At 38.0% G+C, this 22,785-nt stretch overlaps 1 protein-coding gene across 1 annotated transcript in view; it reads left to right on the top strand.

The window, feature by feature from the left end:
- The window catches only part of LOC150086888 (IQ motif and ubiquitin-like domain-containing protein), a 257,010-nt gene that overhangs the window by 191,013 nt on the left and 43,212 nt on the right, over positions 1-22,785 (top strand). The window contains exon 10 of the mRNA XM_090371662.1: positions 15,090-15,275. Within this exon, the coding sequence (XP_090227788.1) occupies positions 15,090-15,275 (186 nt within the window). The remainder of the gene's footprint in view (positions 1-15,089; positions 15,276-22,785) is intronic.

Raw genomic sequence — 22,785 nt, 5'->3', positions numbered from 1 at the left:
TAACACCTTCTTCCAACTTGGTTTTGCTGGTTAATATGAGTAACTTCTGTTGAGCTCTCTGACTGCTGGTAGATGGCTGTTCGTTGAACTGTTTATCTTTTGGAGATTACCGGTGATGATCAGTCTCTAGGATGTGACGCTTGTGCTCATCTGTGGACAGTGTCTCTTCGTCAGTTTCTGTTAGTGCCTACTTGTCCAGGTTGTTTTGCTGCAGCTGAGGGGATGACATTGCATAGTATAGTTGATTTGTAACGTGAATGTGAAATTTGTATTGTTAATAATTGTATAACATGCTATACCATTTCTATATGTATGGCGGATTTGCCATATTTTTTTGGCTAGGGGCCACTTTACTCAATAAATGAAAATGAATGAATGTACGTTTATTTTGTGTCAGTTTCTTCTTAATCTCCTTTCTTTACTAGTTGAACTGTTCGATTTGAAATCCATTCGTTGTGCTAGCTTTGCTTCTTCCCCAAGATTTTTTCAACTAGACTTGTGTATATTTGTTTAAAGAGAAACCATTTGATTTCGATATTTTCCTTACGAATCAAATCAATTATATCAAATGTAATTTTTTTTTTTCTTTTTTAAACTGCTCTTTAATGCTTTTATCTTCCAGTTTTGCAATCGAAACTTTATTCTTGTGTTTTTTGGTTTTAAAATTTTTGCCAGCTTTATTTTTTATTGTTCCCATTATAATATATGGTCTGTATATGCATCTTCTCCTCTCCAGCTTCTGATATCTGTTGAGAAGAATCTCCATCATCTATTTTTTATTATATGATTAATTCGGTTTTAAATTATCTTTTCTGGTAATATTCATAGTTTCTTATCTAGTAGAAGTCCTCTTATCTAATGTTATCGGGACCAGTAGTTAGTCAGTTAATCCTAAAAATCAGTTAAAATGGGGAATCATAAAACAGGCAGTGCTAATTGTTTTACTTAAAACATACACATTTACACTTTATTGGCATCATTAGCAACACCTACCTAATACCTTGTGGGGGTCACATTTTGCTCATAATGCAGCCTGTACACATCTTGATATGGACTCCACAAGGTGTTGCAGGGTGACCTGTAGTAGTGCTATCCATACATAGAAGAGCTAAGAAGTGGCAACTGAAGTTTAACCTTGACAAATGCAAAGTACTGTATATGGGTAGAAGTAACCCCAGAGAAACGTACCAACTGTGTGGTACTACACTTAAGGTGGTAGAAAATGAAAAAGACCTGGGAGTAATTGTGCAGTCAGATATGAAGTTTTCTGAGCAGTGCAGACAGGCTGCTAGGGCGGGTCATGGGGTTTTGTCAATGATATATAGGAATTTTGCTAGCAGGGAAAAGGAGGTGAACGTCCCTCTGTATAAGGCAGTGGTCAGGTCATGCCTTGAGTACTGCGTACAGGTCTGGAGGCCTCATTTTAGGAAGGATGTAGATTTGCTTGAGCGTATACAGAGAAGGGCAACAAGATTTTTGAGGGGAATGAAGGGATCCTCTTACCAGGAGAGGCTTAAGTTCTGCAAATTGCAGTGGCTGGAGACTAGGCACCTGCGCGGTGATCTGATTGAGGTGTATAAGGCCTTGAATGGGTTGAGCACGCTGAATTCTGATGGGATCCTTCCACTTGTTCGGATTACGAACCTAAGGGGACATAAATTCAAATTAAGAAAAGACAGATGTAGAATAAATGTGCAGCAATTTGCCTTTAGCCAGCAAGTGGTTAATTGCTGGAACAAACTTCCATCTGTCATTGTGGAAGTTTATAGGTTAAATAAATTTAAGGAGGAACTGGACAGGCATTTGGAGGGAATGGTGTGTTTTTTTTTTTTTTTGGCTGATGCTGCATAAGCTCATACACTTGCTTTCTTGCATCACATGCCACTACTACTACATTGCACAATGTGCCCAGTAATGGCCACACATTGTCAGGTGGATGGTCATAGCATTGAATTTCCTTTTGCAGTAGGTCCCAAACATGCTCAATTAGGTTGAGTTGAGTGGTCATGGGAGGTGTTACAGTGGGATTTTTCTGGTCATCATTCTTCCTATGGAAGATAAGACTTTTAACTCTTAGTATTACTTAAGATGCAATGCATATAAACAAGATTATCAGGCGGGTTTGATCATTAGTAATGATGTTCCAGAAAATGTCACTGAACTTAGGTGATTGTCTAGTGGTTTTTATAATAGGACAATGATCTCTATGCCGTAAAGTTCTGCTCAACATCGTGATAAGGAGAACTTGCAGCTTGGATCATACGTTGTGTTTATTTCACTCCAAGAACTTCTTATATATTATAGTCAGGACTCGTAACGCCACAAATAAATATTATGATTCCTTTACTGTGGTTCTTTTGCTAAGGATAACGTGTAGCAAGAGAATAGGTCAGAGCCAAGAGTTCAAATAGAAAACAATGTTTATTGCTAAATTAACAATACTATACAGTAATTACTAAATACATGTCATCTTCACTCGTAACACACTAGAGATGAGGTAAAATTTAGCACATAAGATCAATGGTATGAAAAGTTAATGGAACAGGTATCACAATAGGTTCATGTTCTATGTGTCTTGGGGATTGCTCATACTCTGTGATCCAATTCACGTCTTACAACAGTATAAGTGTATAAGTATTCACAAGTGCTGTACCACTTCTATGTATAACGATTGACTTATTATGTTAGACTCTAATTGGAAAAGTAATGTGTCAGATAATGTTCTAATGAGGAGGGATGCTTCTATTCTGCTAAATGAGAGTAAAAATACGTAGAACTTACCAATAGAATAGCTGTCTGGATCAACCGAAACTGGTTCTATGTCTGTACCTCTCTTGTCCTACTAAGTTATACAGGAAGCTTCAGCTGGAAGGTCTTTAGGAGTGATACTTCCGATAATACAGCAGGAATGACTTCCCAAGTATGGAGGGTAGATTTCTGTCATGAATGATTCTTCAATCAAAAGACAAGGCGAGGAGTGGGCAGTTGACAAAAGAAACAGCAATCGGTCAGGAGAAAAATGGTTCTCCTTGGTCTTCTGGGTTAGTCTCTCACTAGTCAACAACCTAACTGCAACAACAACCAGAAGCTCCTGTCCTTTGTCACCCACCTGAATATATAGGCCCCCCTCCCTAAGCCTTCACCATATTCTGATTGGCTAGGGTGCTCATTAATGGGGGGCTTATTCCCAGGGTTTGTTACTTGGGGACAAAGTATACTTAAAATGGAACTTCATCGCTGTGAAAAATGAATCTCATATCTATGTGGGGTAAAAGTACCAAATATCCCAGCAGGTGTCCGCTGGGCTCGGAAGCCTTATTTCCTGCATAGGAACTGCTTAACACTATCGACTAGCAACTATGAGATTCATATTTCACCTTGAAGTCTATTTTGGAAATACATTACGCATTCCTCTCTGAAGAAGATTAGAGCAACAGCTGATAGAATAACGTTAGCTCACTGTGTTGTGACCCACTTAACAAAGATCGGATAGGGTTACACTTCCTGTCCTTCGCCTAGTAAGATAAAGACAATGTTAGTCACGGCATCAAATTTCTCACTACACATACAGTAGGGGACAAAAGTATAGGTGACTCAGCTAAATAATAGCCTTTTAAGCAAGCATAAGGTGCGAATTCAGCTATTCTACAGAGGACAAAGAATTTATTTTCATGTTTCTGAAACCAATTAGGAACCTACCAAGCCTCATAACATGGTACATTATCTTGTTGATAGATGCCAAAGTTATCCCAAGCCATTGATTAACTTTACTCAGAGCATACCACAAAAACAGTTCCCAAACTCCAACAGTGCATCCAGGAGTCATGGCCTCGTGTCACTTTCTCCAAATGCAGATATGCCCATCAGCATGATAAAGTTTGAAGTGGCACTAGTGGGCATGTTAGCAACACCAAACCATATTGGTGCTGACATGCCCGTACGAGGCACAGTTTCTTGTTTCTCGCAGTGAGTGTGGGTACCTTTGATGGCCATCGATTTCCACAGCCTCTATGAGCTAATTTCAGTAGTCCATGTGGATGGGGTCATTAGCTCATGTTAATATATCATATGGACATTGATCTTGCTATTCCTACATTGTACTGGGTGGTTAACTAAACCACTGTGCTGCATTGCTGTTGTGTCACGAGACAAGGCACGTGACACTCATCATGGGCATCGACCACACATTGCTGTTCCACATGTGATCTTTAGCTGGTTGTTTGACTGCTGTTGAGCCAGTTGTAATAGTCTTGTGACACCACGGAACAGGAGCATTTAACCATATTGACTGATGTTGCAAAACTGACAAGAGACAGTGCATATCTTGTGTCCCCCCCCACAATCATTCCACATTCAAAGTTGGAGAGATCTCGATGCTGCCCCATTCTTCCTCGTTCTCAAAAACTGGATGCATTGTATGCATCATTGAAAAATAATTGCAAACTACAATTGTACATCAGCTATTCCAACTTTGAGCCTTCACCAGCATCACAGACCAGTCCATTCCTACACGTTTTGTTGCTAATGCAAAGCCAACTCAGTGTATATTCATTTACATAAAATCAGTAATTTTCTTCCATTTAAATGATGAAATGCATCATTTTGCAGGCTAGCTCTCCATTTTTTCATAATCATAACATTGTTGCCTGTTGAACCAAACTATTATTCAATGTGATGTGGTGTTTTTAACTGCTGCATGAAAAATTTTTGGTTCTGGATTTGATTCAACCTCTTTTTCTTCTCCATATTTAGATCCATGTTTCAGTCACAGTGTGTATGACTTCTGCATCTTCCATAATTTAATTTTCCAGTAAATTGGTGATGATTTATTGGAAAACATTGTTGAATCCATTGTTATATGTCTTCTTATTGTAAGTCTTGGGAACTTTCAGTTTGCCTGAAATTAGTTAATAAACTATTCTTCATTAAGGGTATTATTATATTAATACCACTCTTATACCACGTGAAATTAATAATATAGTTTATTTGGCTGTTCTCCTGCATTTCTGTACATGTAAGCGAACAGCCTACATGTATAGTGCTATACTGTATGTATAGAAATGTAGGCAAACAGCCTAATAAATTATATTATTAATTTCATGTGGTATTAATATAATAATAACCTTAATGGAAAACAACCACATATTATCCTTCCATAACTAAACTGATCTTCATTATCTTCATCACTAAATTCTAGTGCAGGATTTTCATTAATATCAACCTCAGGTCAAAGTTTTCTCCAAGACATAATAAATGTTGAACTTAGAATTTAGTTATGTGCCAGTGCTATACTGTAAACACATCTTTGATGTTAATAACTTTTAACAATTCTATAAGACCTGTATTTGTGTCTCCTATTTTTTTCCAAAATTGAACTCAAAAATTCTTGCATACGTTGCCTGTTTAGACATTCTGGAACCACTTAACTCATAGGCTGGATCAAAAAGTTACATTTAATAATAAAACATGTTTAAGTTCTTCACAACTGGGGTATGATACAGCCTTCTCCCATGTTTATTTTCTTCAGTTTACAGAAGATACAAATTCATGAAAAACAGATCATAATTTAAATAATAGCAGAATCCATCTATGTTGATTTCTGTGAGTGGTAGCAAATTGGTAAAGATGAACAATTTATATTATTTAAAGACCTTGACTTAATTTATTTACCAACAACAAAATGCAGCAGTTTGTGCATTCCAGTTGCATTGCTGCAGATGACTGCCATGATTCTGTCTGAGTTTTTTGTGTCCTGGTGTTACAGGGTCCATATTTTTTGCCATCTTTTTGTAGGTAGCATCTTATAATTTAGGAAAGATAGGAAGAAGTGCAAGACAGGGGTGTTTATCTGAATCTGACTTTATTTAATGTACAAGGTGTGTCTGAAAAATTTTAGGACTACATTCATAAAAAATCAAAATCCCAAGGAAACAATTTATTACCATTTAATCTTCAAGATATGTCCTTCATAACTCGATACACCTCTTTGTACATTCGTATGGCTTCTGGATGGCTCTGTGGAACTGACCTTGTGGAACCCTGTTTAACTTCCTTATCACGCTGGTTTGAAAATTCAGTTGAACTTTGAGTTCAATTGGATTTTGGATCTCTGAAACACTGTCAAAATTGTCTTCCTTCAGGTGGGATTTCACTATAGGGGAACATAAAATAATCAGCATGTGCCAAATAAATAAATATGGAGGATGGTGAAACACCCTTGCAAGAAACTGCTTGACAGTTGTCATGTTGTGTAAAGGTGTATTGTCGTGAAGCAAGAACCACTCATGTGACTTGGCAGCATCTAGCCTAACATGCTGAATTCTTTTCAACAGTTTGTCCATTACTCCTCTGTAAAATTCTGAGTTGATTGTCTGTACTTACAGTACAAATTCTTTGTGCACAACTCCTTTCCAATCAAAAAAAAATCACCAACGTCATTTTGGTTCAAGACTTTTGGAACTGGAGTTTCTTCAGCCTCAGCAAATTTTCTCCAACTCATGCAGTTGATTGTCTTTTTGTTTTGGGTTTGTATGCAAAGCAACAGGATTTACACCAGTTATGAGTTTTTTAAAAAGTCTGGTTCACTGCCTTCTATCTCATTCAAATCTCTACACACAGCAACAACTCGTTCCTCCTTCTGTTCCATCGTCAATATATGTAGTACAAAGTGCAAGCACGTACTTTCCTTTTTTTCATTTCTTTTTTTTCAAATCTTGGAAAACAGTAGAACACACAGTATCCTTGCTGATGTGAAGCTGGTCTGCTATCATTCGGAGGGAATGCCAGTGCTCTTCCATTAACAGCTGCCAAACTTTTTTGATGGTCGAGTCCACGTGAGACTGGGATGGGCAACCACGCCACACCATCCTAAAAATCTTCCTACCTTCACAGAACTGCCCATATGAGCGAAAAATGTTGGATCGCAAAAGTGTGTTCATATCCATAAGCTGCACTCACCATTGCAGTTGTTTCAGTTGCAGTTTTTCCAGCTTTAAAAAAATTTTATCGCCACTCTTTGCTCAGTCCTCGAATCCACGAAGATATGATTTTACTGTGCCAACTTAAACACAACTTTCGGGTAGAATGCCTTTGTGCACACTGATTAAATTTGGCAGAGAGCCAGCTTAGACTTGATAGTGAATAGCTTCAACAGTGGTTAATGTACGTTGCTAGTAGTATTAGTAGTAGTGGCACATGATGCAAGAAAGCAAGTGTAGGAGCTTATGCAGCATCAGCCAAAAAAAAAAAAAAATCACACCATTCCCTCCAAATGCCTGTCCAGTTCCTCCTTAAATTTATTTAACCTATCAACTTCCACAACGACAGATGGAAGTTTGTTCCAGCAATTAACCACCCACTGGCTAAAGGCAAATTTCCGCACATCTATTCTACATCTGTCCTTTCTTAATTTGAACTTATGTCCCCGTAGGTTGGTAATCTGAACAAGTGGAAGGATCCCATCAGAATTCAGCGTGCTCAACCCATTCAAAGCCTTATAGACCTCAATCAGATCACCGCGCAGGTGCCTAGTCTCCAGCCACTGCAATTTGCAGAACTTAAGCCTCTCTTGGTAAGAGAATCCCTTCATTCCCCTCACCAATCTTGTTGCCCTTCTCTGTACACGCTCAAGCAAATCTACATCCTTCCTAAAATGAGGCCTCCAGACCTGTACGCAGTACTCAAGGTGTGGCCTGACCATTGCCTTATACAGAGGGACGTTCACCTCCTTTTCCCTGCTAGCAAAATTCCTATATATCATTGACAAAACCCCATGACCCGCCCTAGCAGCCTGTCTGCACTGCTCAGAAAACTTCATATCTGACTGCACAATTACTCCCAGGTCTTTTTCATTTTCTACCACCTTAAGTGTAGTACCACACAGTTGGTACGTTTCTCTGGGGTTACTTCTACCCATATGCAGTACTTTGCATTTGTCAAGGTTGAACTTCAGTTGCCACTTCTTAGCCCATCTGCCCAAATTATCTAGATCCTGTTGCAGTAGCACACTGCCATTACTGTCATTAACAACCCTGCCAACCTTTGTGTCATCTGCAAACTTCGACATTAAGCCTGATATACCTTCATCAATATCATTGATAAATACACAAAACAACAGTGGACCCAACACTGAACCCTGTGGGACTCCACTAATAACATTAGTCCACGAAGAGCAGCACCCATTGATTACTACCCTCTGTCTTCTCCCACTTAACCATCCTTTTATCCATTGTAGCAACTTACCCTTAATACCATTCTGCTCTAATTTGTACAGTAGTCTTCCATGCACAACAGTGTCAAAAGCTTTCCTGAAATCCAAGTATATGATATCAAAATTATTTTTTGCATCCAGTTCCTTTGTGACCACATCATAATAACCAATCAAATTTGTCAGACAAGACTTTCCCTTAACAAACCCATGCTGTGTTTGAATTATTGCTGCAGTCTTGTCTAGATGATCCTGCAATGCATCTTTAACCAGCGACTCCATTATTTTACCCGGAACAGAAGTTAAACTAACTGGTCTGTAATTACTCGTGTCACCCTTCGATCCACCTTTGTGAATTGGGGACACATTTGCACATCTCCAGTCCGTGGGAACCTCCCCTGAGTCCAAGGATGCTCTCATAATTATGGCTAAGGGTTTGCTTAGTTGCTTTGCCGCCTCCTTTAAAATAACTGGATAGATCCCATCCACCCCAGGTGCCTTTCTTATGTTTAACTTCAACAATTTCTCCTCCACTTTGCTCTCATTTATTACAAAATCATTAAGCACACTGCTACAATTTGATAACCTTCTTCCATTTTCAAATTGTAATAATTCCTCACGTGTGAATGTAGATGCAAAATACTCATTCAGTTTGTTTGCTATCTGAGCAGGATCATCAATAGTCGAACCATCGATGTCAAGTGGACCAATCATATTCATCCCCTTCCTTTTAGAGTTTATATAAGTAAAGAAATCCTTGCTGTTTTTCTTAGCATCTTTTGCCAAAGATTTCTTGTAATCCGCCTTCGCCTGCCGAACCTCCTTTGTGACCTGATTACAGACTAGCTTATATCTGCCACAGGCTTCTGCGTCACCTGGTAATTTATATGCATCCCATGCATTTTTCTTCTCTGTCACGAGTCTCATTAGTTCATTTGATAACCATTTAGGCCTAAACCTTGAACGATATTTCTTATTCGGTATATAAAGTCTAGTAGCTTCCACGATTAATTCTTTGAATGCTTCCCACTTAGAATTTACTGTTTGTAACATCGTCAGTTGATCCCACTGTACAGAATTTAAAAACTGTCTGAGACCACTGTACTCCCCTTTACGGAAGCAAAAACCCTTTCCTTTACCCCTGACGGTAGTTACCTCTTTGAGTAAATCCCACTTCAGCACACTGTGATCACTGCCACCTAGTGGTTCCTTTATCTGCAAATTCTTAATACACGAATGATCACTGCTGATAACCAGATCAAGAGTGTTACTTTCTCTGGTTGCCTCTCGAACATGCTGCTGCAGAAAACAATCATCCAATAAATCCACAAAAGTCTGACTAGTGTGTGAGTGACCAACCCACAAGTTCCAGTCAATATCTGGGAAGTTAAAATCCCCCATTATAAGACATTCTGATTTACTGGCCCACTCTATTTCTCTGTACAATTGTTCATTGTACTCATTCAAATCATTAGGCCTATAACACACTCCTACTCTTATTTTTCCTTTCCAGTGCTTATCTCACACCAAACTGACTCAACAGAGCACTGTTCATCTATATTAACTGGGTGCACTTCCTTTGATTTTATGTTTTTCTTAATTAACAGAATAACACCCCCTCCCTTTCTGTCCTGTCTATCCTTTCTGTACACATTGTACTCCCCAAATTCCAGTTCTGCATTCCTTATATCTTTGTGACACCACGTCTCTGCTATCCCAACAATATCTGCCTTTGATGTCTTGACCAACACTTCAAATTCATCAAATTTATTTACTATACTTCTAGCATTGGTATACATGCAAGCATACATGCTCCTATGCCTATTCCTTGTTACCCTAACACATCCCATATACCCAACTAATCCATGATGACTGCCATCCGTCCCTGAAACCCCCAACACCCCTCGCTCCAGGTCACTTCTTATTCTAATAGAAGTTGTGCAAGAATCACCTTCACCTCTGCCTGCGGTTACTGTTAAACTATTAGTCTTTGTATCCCCCCAAACTAGCAGTTTTCCGACCCACCTAACACTGCCTCGATAGCATCAGCAAATATTCTTGCACCCTTTCTATTTAAGTGTATCCCATCCCTGTAGAAGCAATCTCTCCTGTTAACAAGTACAGTCCAGGCTGAAAAAAATTCTACCCCTTGAGCCTTGCACAATCTTTCCAGGGCCGAATTGATCGACAAGGCTCTCATCATGTACTCCCTCCTATCGTGTCTGGGCAGAATTGCAGACACTTTCAAATTCAACCCTATTTCACGGCTTTTTTTCAACAGTGACCTGTACTTGTTGAGTAATTCCGCCGGTCTCCTACTCTTAATATCATTAGTGCCAACGTGTACAACTATATCACCTTTTGTGCCCTTGAAAGATGATATCCGCTCTACGACGTCATCAACCTTTGCCCCTGGCAGACATACCCTGGTCCTGTTCCACCTATCCTTTTTACAAAGGATGTTTGAAAAAAATTAGTCTGAAAACTTTTCAGACACACTTTGTATATGGTAAATGTATGTAGAAGAAATGGTTAAAGAGGCATTTGATAAAGGAAATATGGATGAGAGAGAATTGTAGGGATGAGAGAAAATGGGGAAAGGTTATTGAAAATGTTAGATTTACAGTTGATATGGCACTGGTGGCAAATTCTGAGAAATGATTGCAGAAATTGGTCAGTAGGCTAAAGGAAAGTTGATAAGTTTGCAACGAGAATAAATATGGAGAAGATAAACATTATAAGAATGGGAAGAGACAGGTACAAAGTTAAATATTGAAATGGTGGGGAGTGCGAGTGTGAGCGAGAAAATAGAACAAATGAGCAAGTATGGGTATTTGGGAAGCTTAATGGTGGAAAAAGCAAAGAGCAGCAGAAAAATAAGAAAAGAAGAATATTCAGACTGTGTAGAAAGTTAGGAATTGGTTTAAAGAAAGGATTGATAGGATATCTCGTATTGGACATGATATTCTGTGGGTTTTATGTTATTATGGTGAAATATGTTTCCCCTTCCATGAAATCTTCAATCATATGAAAAACAAATAAATTTTCAGAATCTTTTCTTCATTCCCATTTTTTAAGCTTCATAAACTTGTCTCGCTTGTGCAATTTGAGCATCATGTGTTTGTCATTATTGATTGCTTACCTTTTTTACTGTTTCAAATTTTACAATCCAAAAAAAAAAAAAATTAAAATGTCAGTGAACAGAAATATCGATCAAACAAACTTCATATCTTGTCAAGGTAAAGTGCTATATTTACTGTAATATTTATTTATTTATTAGAAATTTAAGTTATTTAAACCTGTGTTAGCAATTTTATTGGGTTTCTAACTTTTTTTAGTGTTTTACTTACCAGACTGAATATTTTTTTTTGAGTGCTCTGCCCCTATCCCTGTTTTTCTCATAAGCCCTGTTGTTTTTAATGCACAAAATACCATAACACAGAGATTTTTAGGAACACATGTACCACATTATAGCAGAACTGACTGTATATATTTTTATATATTACAGTATTTTAGTATCACAGTAAACAGAATTACAATCTTAATATAAAACGAGACGTACAAACCATTAATTTTTTAATAAATTAATCTAATTTAAAGAAAGAATCCAATGTTGTTTGCACAGTTTTTCTCCTATATACATTTTTAACTACAGCACAGACATTATCAAATGCAATAGTTATTGCTTTATCAATGTTACTGCAGGCCAAAACATTCTATATTATGCTCAATGCATTTTGAGCATCTTTTTTAGACTGCAGCGTGTGTGCTTCTTCACTTTCACTGGTTGCTGATAACAAAAACATCATCATTTTGCTTGGTGCTCAGCAGCTCTTCTGGTGTTGGTGTTGCTGTGGTAGCAACTTCATCATCCACCTTCACAAACTCTTTAAATTTACCAACAAAATCCATATGCTCCTCCATTCCTTAATGTTGCTATCACATTCGTCTGTTGGACTTTTTTGATGATATGCTCTCCAAAGCCACTCTTTCTGAAGCAGTTGATTATTACACTTAATGCAATACTGTCCCAAGCAATAACAAGATTATGAATAGCATCGACACTCCAATTTGGCTACAAATTGTTACCTCATTCTATGTTGCGGATCAAGGACCTTATCAGGTGGGCTCTATATGCTCTCTTGAAGTTATAAATAATGCCTTGATCCAGTGACTGCATAAAACTGGTGGTATTGGGAGGTAAAAACGACAGCCATATATTTGTCAACTTAAGTGTCTCAGCAGAATGCGCTGTACAACGATCTAAAATCATCAAAATGTTCCTTTTTTCTGAAGCCATTCTGATAACTTTTGATAACCAAGACTGAAAAATTTTGACCGTAAGCCAAGCACTTCTATTGACCTCATAATCACAGGGAAGTTGGTTAACTTCTTTAAAGCATATTGGCTTGGAAAACTTACCAATCACAAGTGGGCATAGTTTTGTACTGCCATATGAATTGCAGCACACCAGAACAGTGAGTCTTTGTTTACTTAATTTTCCACCATGACAAGACTCTCCTTGAACAGCAAATGTTTTTTTTTTTTTTTTTTTTGGCAGCAAATTATAAAATAAACCTGTCTTGTCAAGATTAAAAATATCCCTTGCCTTGTATTTTTCAAGAATGGACCTTACAGAACACAACCAGTCTGTAACCTTTTCTTTGTCGACTGATCCAGACTTGCCGCAAACATTTTGCAAAACCAAATTATTCCTGTTTTTAAATCTTTGGAGCCAACCACTGCTGCAAATTAAGTCGCTAATTACATGTTGCTGAGTTAGATAATTTGCCTTTTATTGCAAAATCAAACCTGATAGTGGAAAATTAGATGCATATATTTGTTGGCACCACTCGAAAAGTTTTGTTTCAAGTTCCTTGTGTTTTGCACCACGAATTTGTTTCCTGTTTTTTATCGCTACTCCACTGCCACACACTTCAAGTTTTTTTTCGGTTTTTCAGTATTGTAGATAAAGTAGGTAAAGGGATGTTGTATTCCTTTGCAATATCAGTTTTACTTTGATCCATCCTATCAGCCTCTTGTATAATTTTCAGTTTAATTTCCAGGCTTAATTCCATCCATTTACGTTTTTTCGTCATAACACTGCTAGATAAGATTTAATATAAACAAATTTTAAATTAATTTAAAGACGCAAATTCCAAAAAAGACATCAGCTCGGATAAAATGGCACAAAAAATAGATTACTGTATACTGTAGCAAAAGACTCTTTGAACTGGCATAACAGTTGCAACTGACCTTAATCCCATGGAGAAAGGGGAAGTGTATGTAAGCAGCTCAGAAAAACTATTTTTATTCTTTTGTTAACAGCTCATCCTTCAGAAAGATGTTTTTCAGAGTGCACTTACGTTGTAGATACCATAAACTGGTTTTGTTTACACAAAAGTAATTTATTAACAAGTCAGTGCCATCCTTCAGGAAGTAGGGAACTGGGTGGCCAGAGGCAATAATCGGACAGCTGTGCCAAGATTTGTATTAAACATACAAAATAACATTTATTTCTCACAGGGTGAAAATGAACTTTGTAATACATATTAACTGAATTTTGTAATAAACAAATATATTTACATAGAAAAGCCTATCCTTTCGCAGGGGAATAGTATGTGCTTCATATAAACAAGTACGTTGTATAAAATGAGTTGGTATTAACGATATTTTACTGTATTTGTTGAACAGGAACAGGTAAATTTGGTCAGAAATGATAGACACACTATGAGTGTCCAAATATGCACTGATTGATAGGTACCAGGAGGCCTAGGGTTCCCACTCAAATATGCTGCAGACCATTATGTTAACCCTGCCAGTCTGTACAATCCCCCCCTTCTTGCAGCAGGGTTCAAGAGTGTCATGTTGAGTGGATGCTGCACTTATCCATTCTTGTAGTGTAGTTAGAAATGTGATTCCTCACCATGCAACCTGTTTCCAGTCATCCAATGGCTTGCTTTCCTCCCATGTCCGCTATAAGTGCATCTTCTTTGTGACGGGCTGCCAGCAGAAATACTTGAGTGGGTCATTAGCTATGATAGTCGAATTGTACTGGTTTTTAATGTATGGTCCATGTTGAAATTGGCCATGCCATTCCTGTGTAGTATTGCATAGTCAGTTATTCTACTATGGCACATCTTTTCTACTAGGTAACACATTGGATCCTTCTCACACCCCTTCAGTCAACTAGGCATGGCTGGCCTGCATAGGCACATTGGTTTTTCCACAGTTGGTCCACTCTTGATACACAAGAACATGTATGGAATACTGAATGAAAGTAATTGTGTCTGTCACCACCCCACTAATCTGGTCCCTGAGAATAACAATCCCTTGTTGGAACTCACTCATATCACATCTCTGTCCCATTCTTCATGCAGAACACCAGCCTGTTAATGCTGAAATGTCAGCTTCTCTTCTTATATAGAGATGCATAAAGACAGTTGAGAGTGTGTCTAATGCAAACTATTCCAGTTTAGAATAGTTTGCATTAGACACACTCATTGCATTTGAATGTCTGTTTTTTTGCTAATGCAGCAATGGAAAGTAAATTTTAGATTATTTTCATTTAGAAAATTATGCATGTGTGTGTGTGTGTAAAGTGCATAATAATTATTTACTAAATAAAACATTTTTGTCTTAGCAGACAATATTTCACATTGTCTTCTACCATTTATTATTTCTCCTATCGATTATGAAATATTTCACAACAAAATTTTTGTTGCTAATGCTAAAATGTTGTTGTGAAATAGCTGATAAATGATAGGAGAAATCTGTAAAAGACTTATTTTGAAAATTATGTATCTAATTGGTTTCATTAAATTAAGAATCACAAATTTTTCATATTCTTAATCATTTGAACTTAAGATTTGCCTTTGAATAGATAAATGATGTGTGTCATCTGGTGGAAAAAATATGGAACCGACAAAGTGCTCTCAGTGGTTCTGATGTTCTAAATGATTTAAAACTAATGAGGTGGGATCTAAAAAGTGAATGGGCACCATGGAATTGTCTTCTGCTAACAAGAAAAGAAGGTATTATTCATTCTCATCTAGAACATCCAGAAAAGGTAAAAAAATTATAATTTTTTTTTGTTATTTTTAACATTTGTTTATTCACATATATATAGTAGAATCCCAGTTATCAAAAACAAACTGGGAACAAGAGTATTTTGGATAGTCAATTTTTTTTGTGGATAATTGATTACGTACATACGAAAGGGAAGCTTATGAATAAGAGAAAATTACAGTAATTTGCTTTTATTATTTACACATTGTATATGCTTTATACAACTTTAAAATAATTTCAAGTGTTCTGTTGTTTGAAACATCATTTTTTTTTTTTTTCTTTTCTCTGCACGATTCTGTATTTTCATCAAACACATAAACTGGTTCCCATTCAGTTCTTGCAATTTGGCCCATCTAGTAACAATTAAGGACATTAAATGCTTAACTACTGTTAGTTCCCATGGTTTATATTCATCATAATGTCCCCTCCCTTCATTTCAAATCTGAATTGGAGAAACTTAAGTAATATCTTTACTTATGTAAACTCTAGAAGGAAGGGGATGAATCAGATTTGTCCACTTGATATCGATGGTTCAACTGTTTTGATGATCCTGCTCAGGTAGCTAACAAACTAAACTAAATGAATATTTTGCATCTACATTCACACATGAGGAGTTATTTAGGGAGAGGAATGCCAGAGATATATTCAACTCTGTCAGTGAGCTAGATAATCTTGTAATAACTGAGAGTAAAGTTAAAGTGGTGGAGAAATTGTTGAAGATAAACATAAGAAAGGCACCTGGGGTGGATGGAATCTATCCAGTTATATTAAAGGAGGCGGCAAAGGAAGTAAGCAAACTTATGAGAGCTTCCCTGGACTCAGGGAGGTACCCCATGGACTGGAGATGTGCAAATGTGACCCCAGTCCACAAAGAAGGATCAAAGGGAGATACAGGTAATTACAGATCTGTTAGTTTAACTTCTGTTCCAGGGAAATTAATGGAGGCACTGGTTAAAGAAGCATTGCAGGATCATCTAGACAAGACTTCAGTTATAGCTCGGACACAGCATGGGTTAAGGGGAAGTCTTGCCTGACTAATTTGATTGGATACTATGATGTAGTCACAAAGGAATTGGATGCAAAGAATAATTTTGATATCATATATTTGAATCTTCGAAAGGCCTTTGATACTATTGCACATGGAAGACTGCTGCACAAATTGAAGCAGTGTGGAGGCAAATTGCTGCTAAGGATAAAGGAATGGTTAAGTGGGAGAAGACAGAGTGGTAATCACTGGACATTGCTCTTCGTGGACTAAGGTTATTAGTGGTGTACCTCAGGGTTCAGTGTTGGGTCCATTGTTGTTTTCTGTATTTATAAATGATATTGATGATGGTATATCAGGCTTAATGTCCAAAGTTGTAGACAATACGAAAGTTGGCAGGGTTGTTAATGACACTAATGACGGTACACTGCTGCAACAGAATTTAGAAGATTTGAGCAGATGGGCTGAGAGGTGGCAAATGAAGTTTAACATTGACAAATGTAGAGTATTACATATGGGAAGCAGTAATCCCAGAGTAATGTATCAACTCTATTGTACCACACTGACAGTGGTAGAGAATGAAAAGGACCTGGAGGTAATTGTGCAGGCAGATATTTTCTGAGCAGTGCAGACAGTCTGGAAGAGTAGCTCATTGTGTCTTGTCAATGATATACAGGAATTTTTCTAGCAGGGATAAGGAGGTGATTATCCCCTTGTATAAGGCAATGGTCAGGCCACACCTTGAGTACTGTATACAGGTCTGGAGACCTCATTTTAAGAAGGATATAGAGCTGCTGGAAAGAGTACAGAGAAGGGCAACAAGATTAGTGAACAGAACAAAGGGTTGCTCTTATGAAGAAAGGCTTACGTTTTGCAAATTACAATGTCTGGAGACTAGGCACCTGCGAGGTGATCTGATTGAGGTGTATAAAGCCTTGAATGGTTTGAGCATGCTCGGTGCTGATGGGATTCTTCCTCTTGCTCAGAATAATCATCTCAGAGGGCATAAATTCAAATTGAGGAAAGACGGTTGTAGGATTGATATGCAGAAGTTTGCCTTTAGGCAGCAGCTGGTTGATTGCTGCACAAAACTTCCATCTGTCGTAGAAGTTGATAGCTTAAATAGATTCAAGACAGAACTTGACAAACATTTGGAGTGAGGCGATGGGTGAAATAAGGGTGGTTTTTTTTTTTTTTTTTTTTTGGCTGATGCTATATAAGCTTGCTTTCTTGCATCATGTGCCCTTGCTAATCCTAACTATTTCCTCTTATGTAAAATAAAGCAATAGCCTAAAGATAAAGCTTTATTCTTTAGATATATGCATTGCCATTAAAATATTCAAAGAATTTATGACTCACACACTAGCAAGACTTTTGTGGATTTATTGGATGATTGTTTTCTGCAGCAGTGTGTTCGATAGACAACCAGAGAGGGTAATACTCTTGATCTGGTTATCAGCAGTGATTATTTGTGTATTAAGAATTTGCAGATAAAGGAACCACTAGGTGGCAGTGATCACAGTGTGCTGAAGTGGGATTTACTTAAAGATATAATTACCATCGGGGTAAAGGGAAGGGTTTTTGCTTCCTTAAAGGTGACTACAGTGGTCTCAGACAGTTTTTAAATTCTGTACACTAGGACCAACTGATGATGTTACCAACAGCAAATTCTAAGTGGGAAGCATTCAAGGAATTAATCGTGGAAGCTGCTAGACTTTTCATACCGATTAAGAAATATTGTTCAAGGTTTAGTCCTAAATGGTTGTCAAATGAACTAATGAGACTCGTGGCAAAGGAGAAAAATGCATTTGATACATATAAATTATCAGACGAAACACAGAAGCCTATGGCAGACATAAGCTAATCTGTAATCAAGTCACAAAAGAGATTAGGCAAGCAAAGGCAGATTACAAGAAATCTTTGGCAAAGGATGCTAAAAAAAAACAGCAAGGACTTCTTTACTTATATAAACTCTAAAAGGAAGGGGATGAATCAGATTGGTCCACTTGATATCGATGGTTCAACTGTTGATGACCCTGCTCAGGTGGCTAACAAACTGAATGAGTATTTTGCATCTACATTCACACATGAGGAATTATGAAGGGAGGAAAATGCCACAAGTTTATCAAACTGTAACAGGGTGATTTTGTAATAACTGAGAGCAAAGTGGAGGAGAAATTGTTGAAGTTAAACATAAGAAAGGCACCTGGTGTGGAATGGATCTCTCCATTTATATTAAAGGAGGTGGCAAAGGAACTAAGCAAACCCTTAGCCATAATTATGAGAGCATCCCTGGACTCAGGGAAAGTCCCCACAGACTGGAGATGTGAAAATGTATCCCCAATTCACAAAGGGAGATCGAAGGGTGACACGAGTAATTACATACCAGTTAGTTTAACTTCTGTTCTAGGTAAAATAACGGAGTCACTGGATAAAGATACATTGCAGGATCATCTAGACAAGGGTGCAGCAATATTTCAGACAGAGCATGGGTTTGTTAAGGGAAAGTCTTGTCTGACAAATTTGATTGGATACTATGATGTTACAAAGGAACTGGATGCAAAAAATAATTTTGATATCATACTTGGATTTCAGGAAAGCTTTTGACACTGTTGCACATGGAAGACTACTGTACAAATTAGAGCAGAATGGTATTAAGGGTAAGTTGCTACAATTGAAAAAAGAGTGGTAGAGTGAGAGAAGACAGTGAGTGGTAATCAATGGACACTGCTCTTCGTGGACTAATATAATTAGTGCAGTCCCACAGGGTTCAGTGTTGGGCCCACTGATGTTTTGTATATTTATCAATGATATTAATGAAGGTATATCAGGCTTAGTGTCGAAGTTTTAAGATCATACAAAGGTTGGCAGGGTTGTTAATGACAGTAATGGTAGTGTGCTACTGCAACCAGATCTTGAAAATTTGGGCAGATGGGCTGAAAAGTGGCAACTGAAGTTTAACATTGGCAAATGCAAAGTACTGCATATGGGTAGCAATAACCAAAGAGAAACGTACCAACTGTGTAGTACTAAACTCAGGGAAGTGGAAAGTGAAAAAGACCTGGAGACTCATAATTAGCCATAATTATAAGAGCTTCCTTGGACTCAGGGGAGGTCCCCCATGGACTGGAGGTGTGCAAATGTACCACAAATTCACAAAGGGGATTCAATATGTGACACAAGTAACTACAGACCTGTTAGTTTAACTTGTGTTCCGGAGAAAATAATGGAATCACTGGTTAAAGAAGCATTGCAGGATCATCTAGACAAGACTGCAGTAATAGTTAAGACACAGCATAGGTTTGTTAAAGGGAGGTCTTGTCTGACCAATTTGATTGGATACTATGATGTGGTCACAAAGGAACTGAATGACAAAAATAATTTTGATATAATATACTTGGATTTCAGGAAAGCTTTCGATACTGTTACATATGGAAGACTGCTGTAAAAATTAGAGAGGTATGACTTTAAGGGTAAGCTGCTACAAGGAATAAAGGGATGGTTGATAGCGAGACGACAGAGAGTGGTAATCGATGGACATTGCTCTTCGTGGACAAATGTTATTAGTGCAGTTCCCCATGGTTTGGTTTTGGGCCCATTGTTGTTTTGTTTATTTATCAATGATATTGATAAAGGTATATTAGGTTTAATGTCCAAGTTTGCAGATGATACAAAGGTTGGCAGGTTGTTAATAACAGTAAGGACAGTATGTTACTCCATCTGGATCTAGATAAGTAGGGCAAATGAGCTGGGAAGTGGCAACTGATGTTTATCATTGACAAGTGCAAAGTACTGCATATGAGTAGCAAAAACCGAAGAGAAACGTACCAACTGTGTGGTAATATGCTCAGGGAAATGGAAAGTGAAAAAGACCCGGGGCTAATTGTGCAGTGACATATGAAGTTTGCCGAGCAGTGTAGATGGGCTGCCAGGGCAGGTCATGGAGGTGGAAAGTGAATGTCAATGATATATAGGAATTTTGCTAGCAGGGACAGGGAGGTGATTATCCCATTATACAAGGCAATGGTCAGGCCAGACCTAGAGTACTGTGTACAGGTCTCGAGGCCTCATTTTAGGAAGGATGTAGAGTTGCTAGAAAGAGTACAAAGATGGGCAGCAAGATTTGTGAGGGGAACAAAGGGGTGCTCTTACCAAGAAAGGCTTAAGTTCTGCAAACTGCAGCGCCTGAGCAGTAGGCACCTGCAAGGTGATCTGATTAAGATGTATAAGGCCTTGAATGGGTTGAGCAAGCTGAATGCTGATGGGATTTTTTTTTTATGTAAACACGAGAGGTATTGGAACCTATTGTACTTAGTACCATGCTTGGGTTGGAGGTTGAGAAGATGAAAGAAGATATTTGTTGACATTGGACTTGAACTTCTGTAGACTATAATTTTGAGGAAATACGTATGAAGTAAGGTTGTTCCAGAAAACAGCAGTTGAATGAATAAATGAGGAAGATGAAAAGTTGGTTCTGTGAGTTTGAAGTTGGATGTTGGCTGGTGATGGTACGTGTTCGGACTGTTTTGGAAGAGAGAGCAGGAATTATAGAAGATAATTCAGAAGAACAGTGCCCATGGAAATATCTGTAGAAGAGGCATGCAGCAGAAACAGTAGATGTGGGAACAGTATTCCATGGTAGGGCAGATTTATGATTTGTGCAGAGTGAACAGCTGTTTTGAAGAAAAATAACGCTGTAAGTGAAAGAGAAAACCAAGTTATTTAGATGCAGGGGCAGCAATAATTGTATTGTACTTGTGCCATGAGAGATTAGAAGTCAGGCTAATCCCCAAAAGAGATATATCATTTTGCCTAGGAATTGGAGTGTCACCAAAGATAAGCATAGGAGCAGAAGAATCCTTTTTGCGAGATATAAGACAAGACTGAGTTTTAGAAGGAGTGAAATCAATCGGCATTTAAGGAATTGGTAGTAGATATTCGAGAAGTTGACACTGATTGAGCCGGGCAAAGTTTCTCAAAATGGAAAGTGGAATGCAATGTGCTATTATCGGCAAAACTATGGATAGCATTTCCATTCAATGGAAGAAGGTCATTAATATACAAGAGGAAAAGAGTGGGGGAAAGAACTGCACCTTGGGGGACACTGGCATTAGTGGAGAAGTTAGAAGACAAAGAGCCATCTACCATCACCCTCAGTGAGAGATCAGAGGGAAAACTGGATAACCAATTACAAAAAACAGTTGGAAAACCATAAGATGGAAGCTTGTTTAGAAAACCTTTAGGCCAAATACAATCGAAAGCCTTTCAGATGTCAAGAGCAACTGCTTGTGTTTCACCGAACTTTTCCATTGAATTAGTCCATGAATTGGTAACATAACCAGAATATCACCAATGGATCGCCACTGATAGAATCCATACTGGTGATCGTTGATCAGACAGAAGGTTTCTAGGTAGTTCAAGAGTTGGCGGTTAATTGATTTCTCCATTACTTTAGAAAGAGTAGAAGTAATTGGAATGGGATGATAATTGTATGGGAGCGATTTGTCACCCTTTTCAGGAACTGGCTGGATATGAGCAAATTTCCAAGCAGAAGGAAAAACACCGTTGGAATAAGAAAGTGAAAAAAGGCAGCAAAGAACAGGAGTAAGTTCAGTAGAACAAGTGGAGAAATATCATTAGGACCTGGAGCTTTCTTAGCATCAAGATTTGTCAAAATCCTTCTGACATCCTTTTGACGGAAGACCACAGGAGGCATTGAATGGAGCGGGGGTGTTAGAAATGGTGGGAGGTGTTTTACCAAGATCATTAATACATGAGTTGGAAGAAAAAATGGAATGCTAGCAGGTCAGCTTTATCCTTGGCTGAAGTGACAACAGAACCATCACGTTTGAACAGAGGTGGGAGCAGAGATGGGCAAAATTTGTGGCCAATAGCTTTGGCAAGAGACCAGAATGCTCAGCTACTATTACGGCAAGAAGCAAGTTTTCTACTCTTAGCCTGTTCAAACTCTAGTTTGGACTGATTAATAGCTGCTTTACAACTGTTGCGAGCTTTGGTGTAGGCAGAAAATGAAACTGAAGAATTGGAAACAAGCCAATTACAATATGCAACGTTCTTCTCCTGAACAGCCTTAGCACATTTATTGGAAAACCAAGGTTTAGATAAAGGACGAGATTTTAAAGTGGAGTGTGTGATAAAGGATTCCATTCCTGCAAGAATAATTTCACTGACACGATCTGAGCAAATGTTGACATCAGAAGTTTTGAAACAGTAATCCGACCAAGGAAAAGAAGAAAATAAATCTCGCAGGTCATCCCATTTTGCATTCTTGTAATGCCAAACAATACAAGGTTGGGAATAGCCATGAGATAAAGGCTCCATAGGAGAAGAGACAATCACCAAGTTGTGATATAAGGTGCCTAAAGGACCTCTCACTTCGACCTTGTACGTAAAAGGGTTGTTTGTGAAAAAAAGATCAAGTGTGTTGGTTGTATGGTTAGGATTGTCTGGTATTCTTGTGTAAATGAACAATCTGTGCAAGGTAAATGTAGGTAAATGAACAATC

Source organism: Mastigoproctus giganteus, chromosome 4 (assembly GCF_048544385.1).
Source record: "Mastigoproctus giganteus isolate SK-2022 chromosome 4, ASM4854438v1, whole genome shotgun sequence".
Classification (NCBI taxonomy): Eukaryota; Metazoa; Arthropoda; class Arachnida; order Uropygi; family Thelyphonidae; genus Mastigoproctus; species Mastigoproctus giganteus.
The sequence above is the reverse complement of the archived record's forward strand: the minus strand, read 5'-3'. Positions and strand labels throughout refer to the sequence as shown.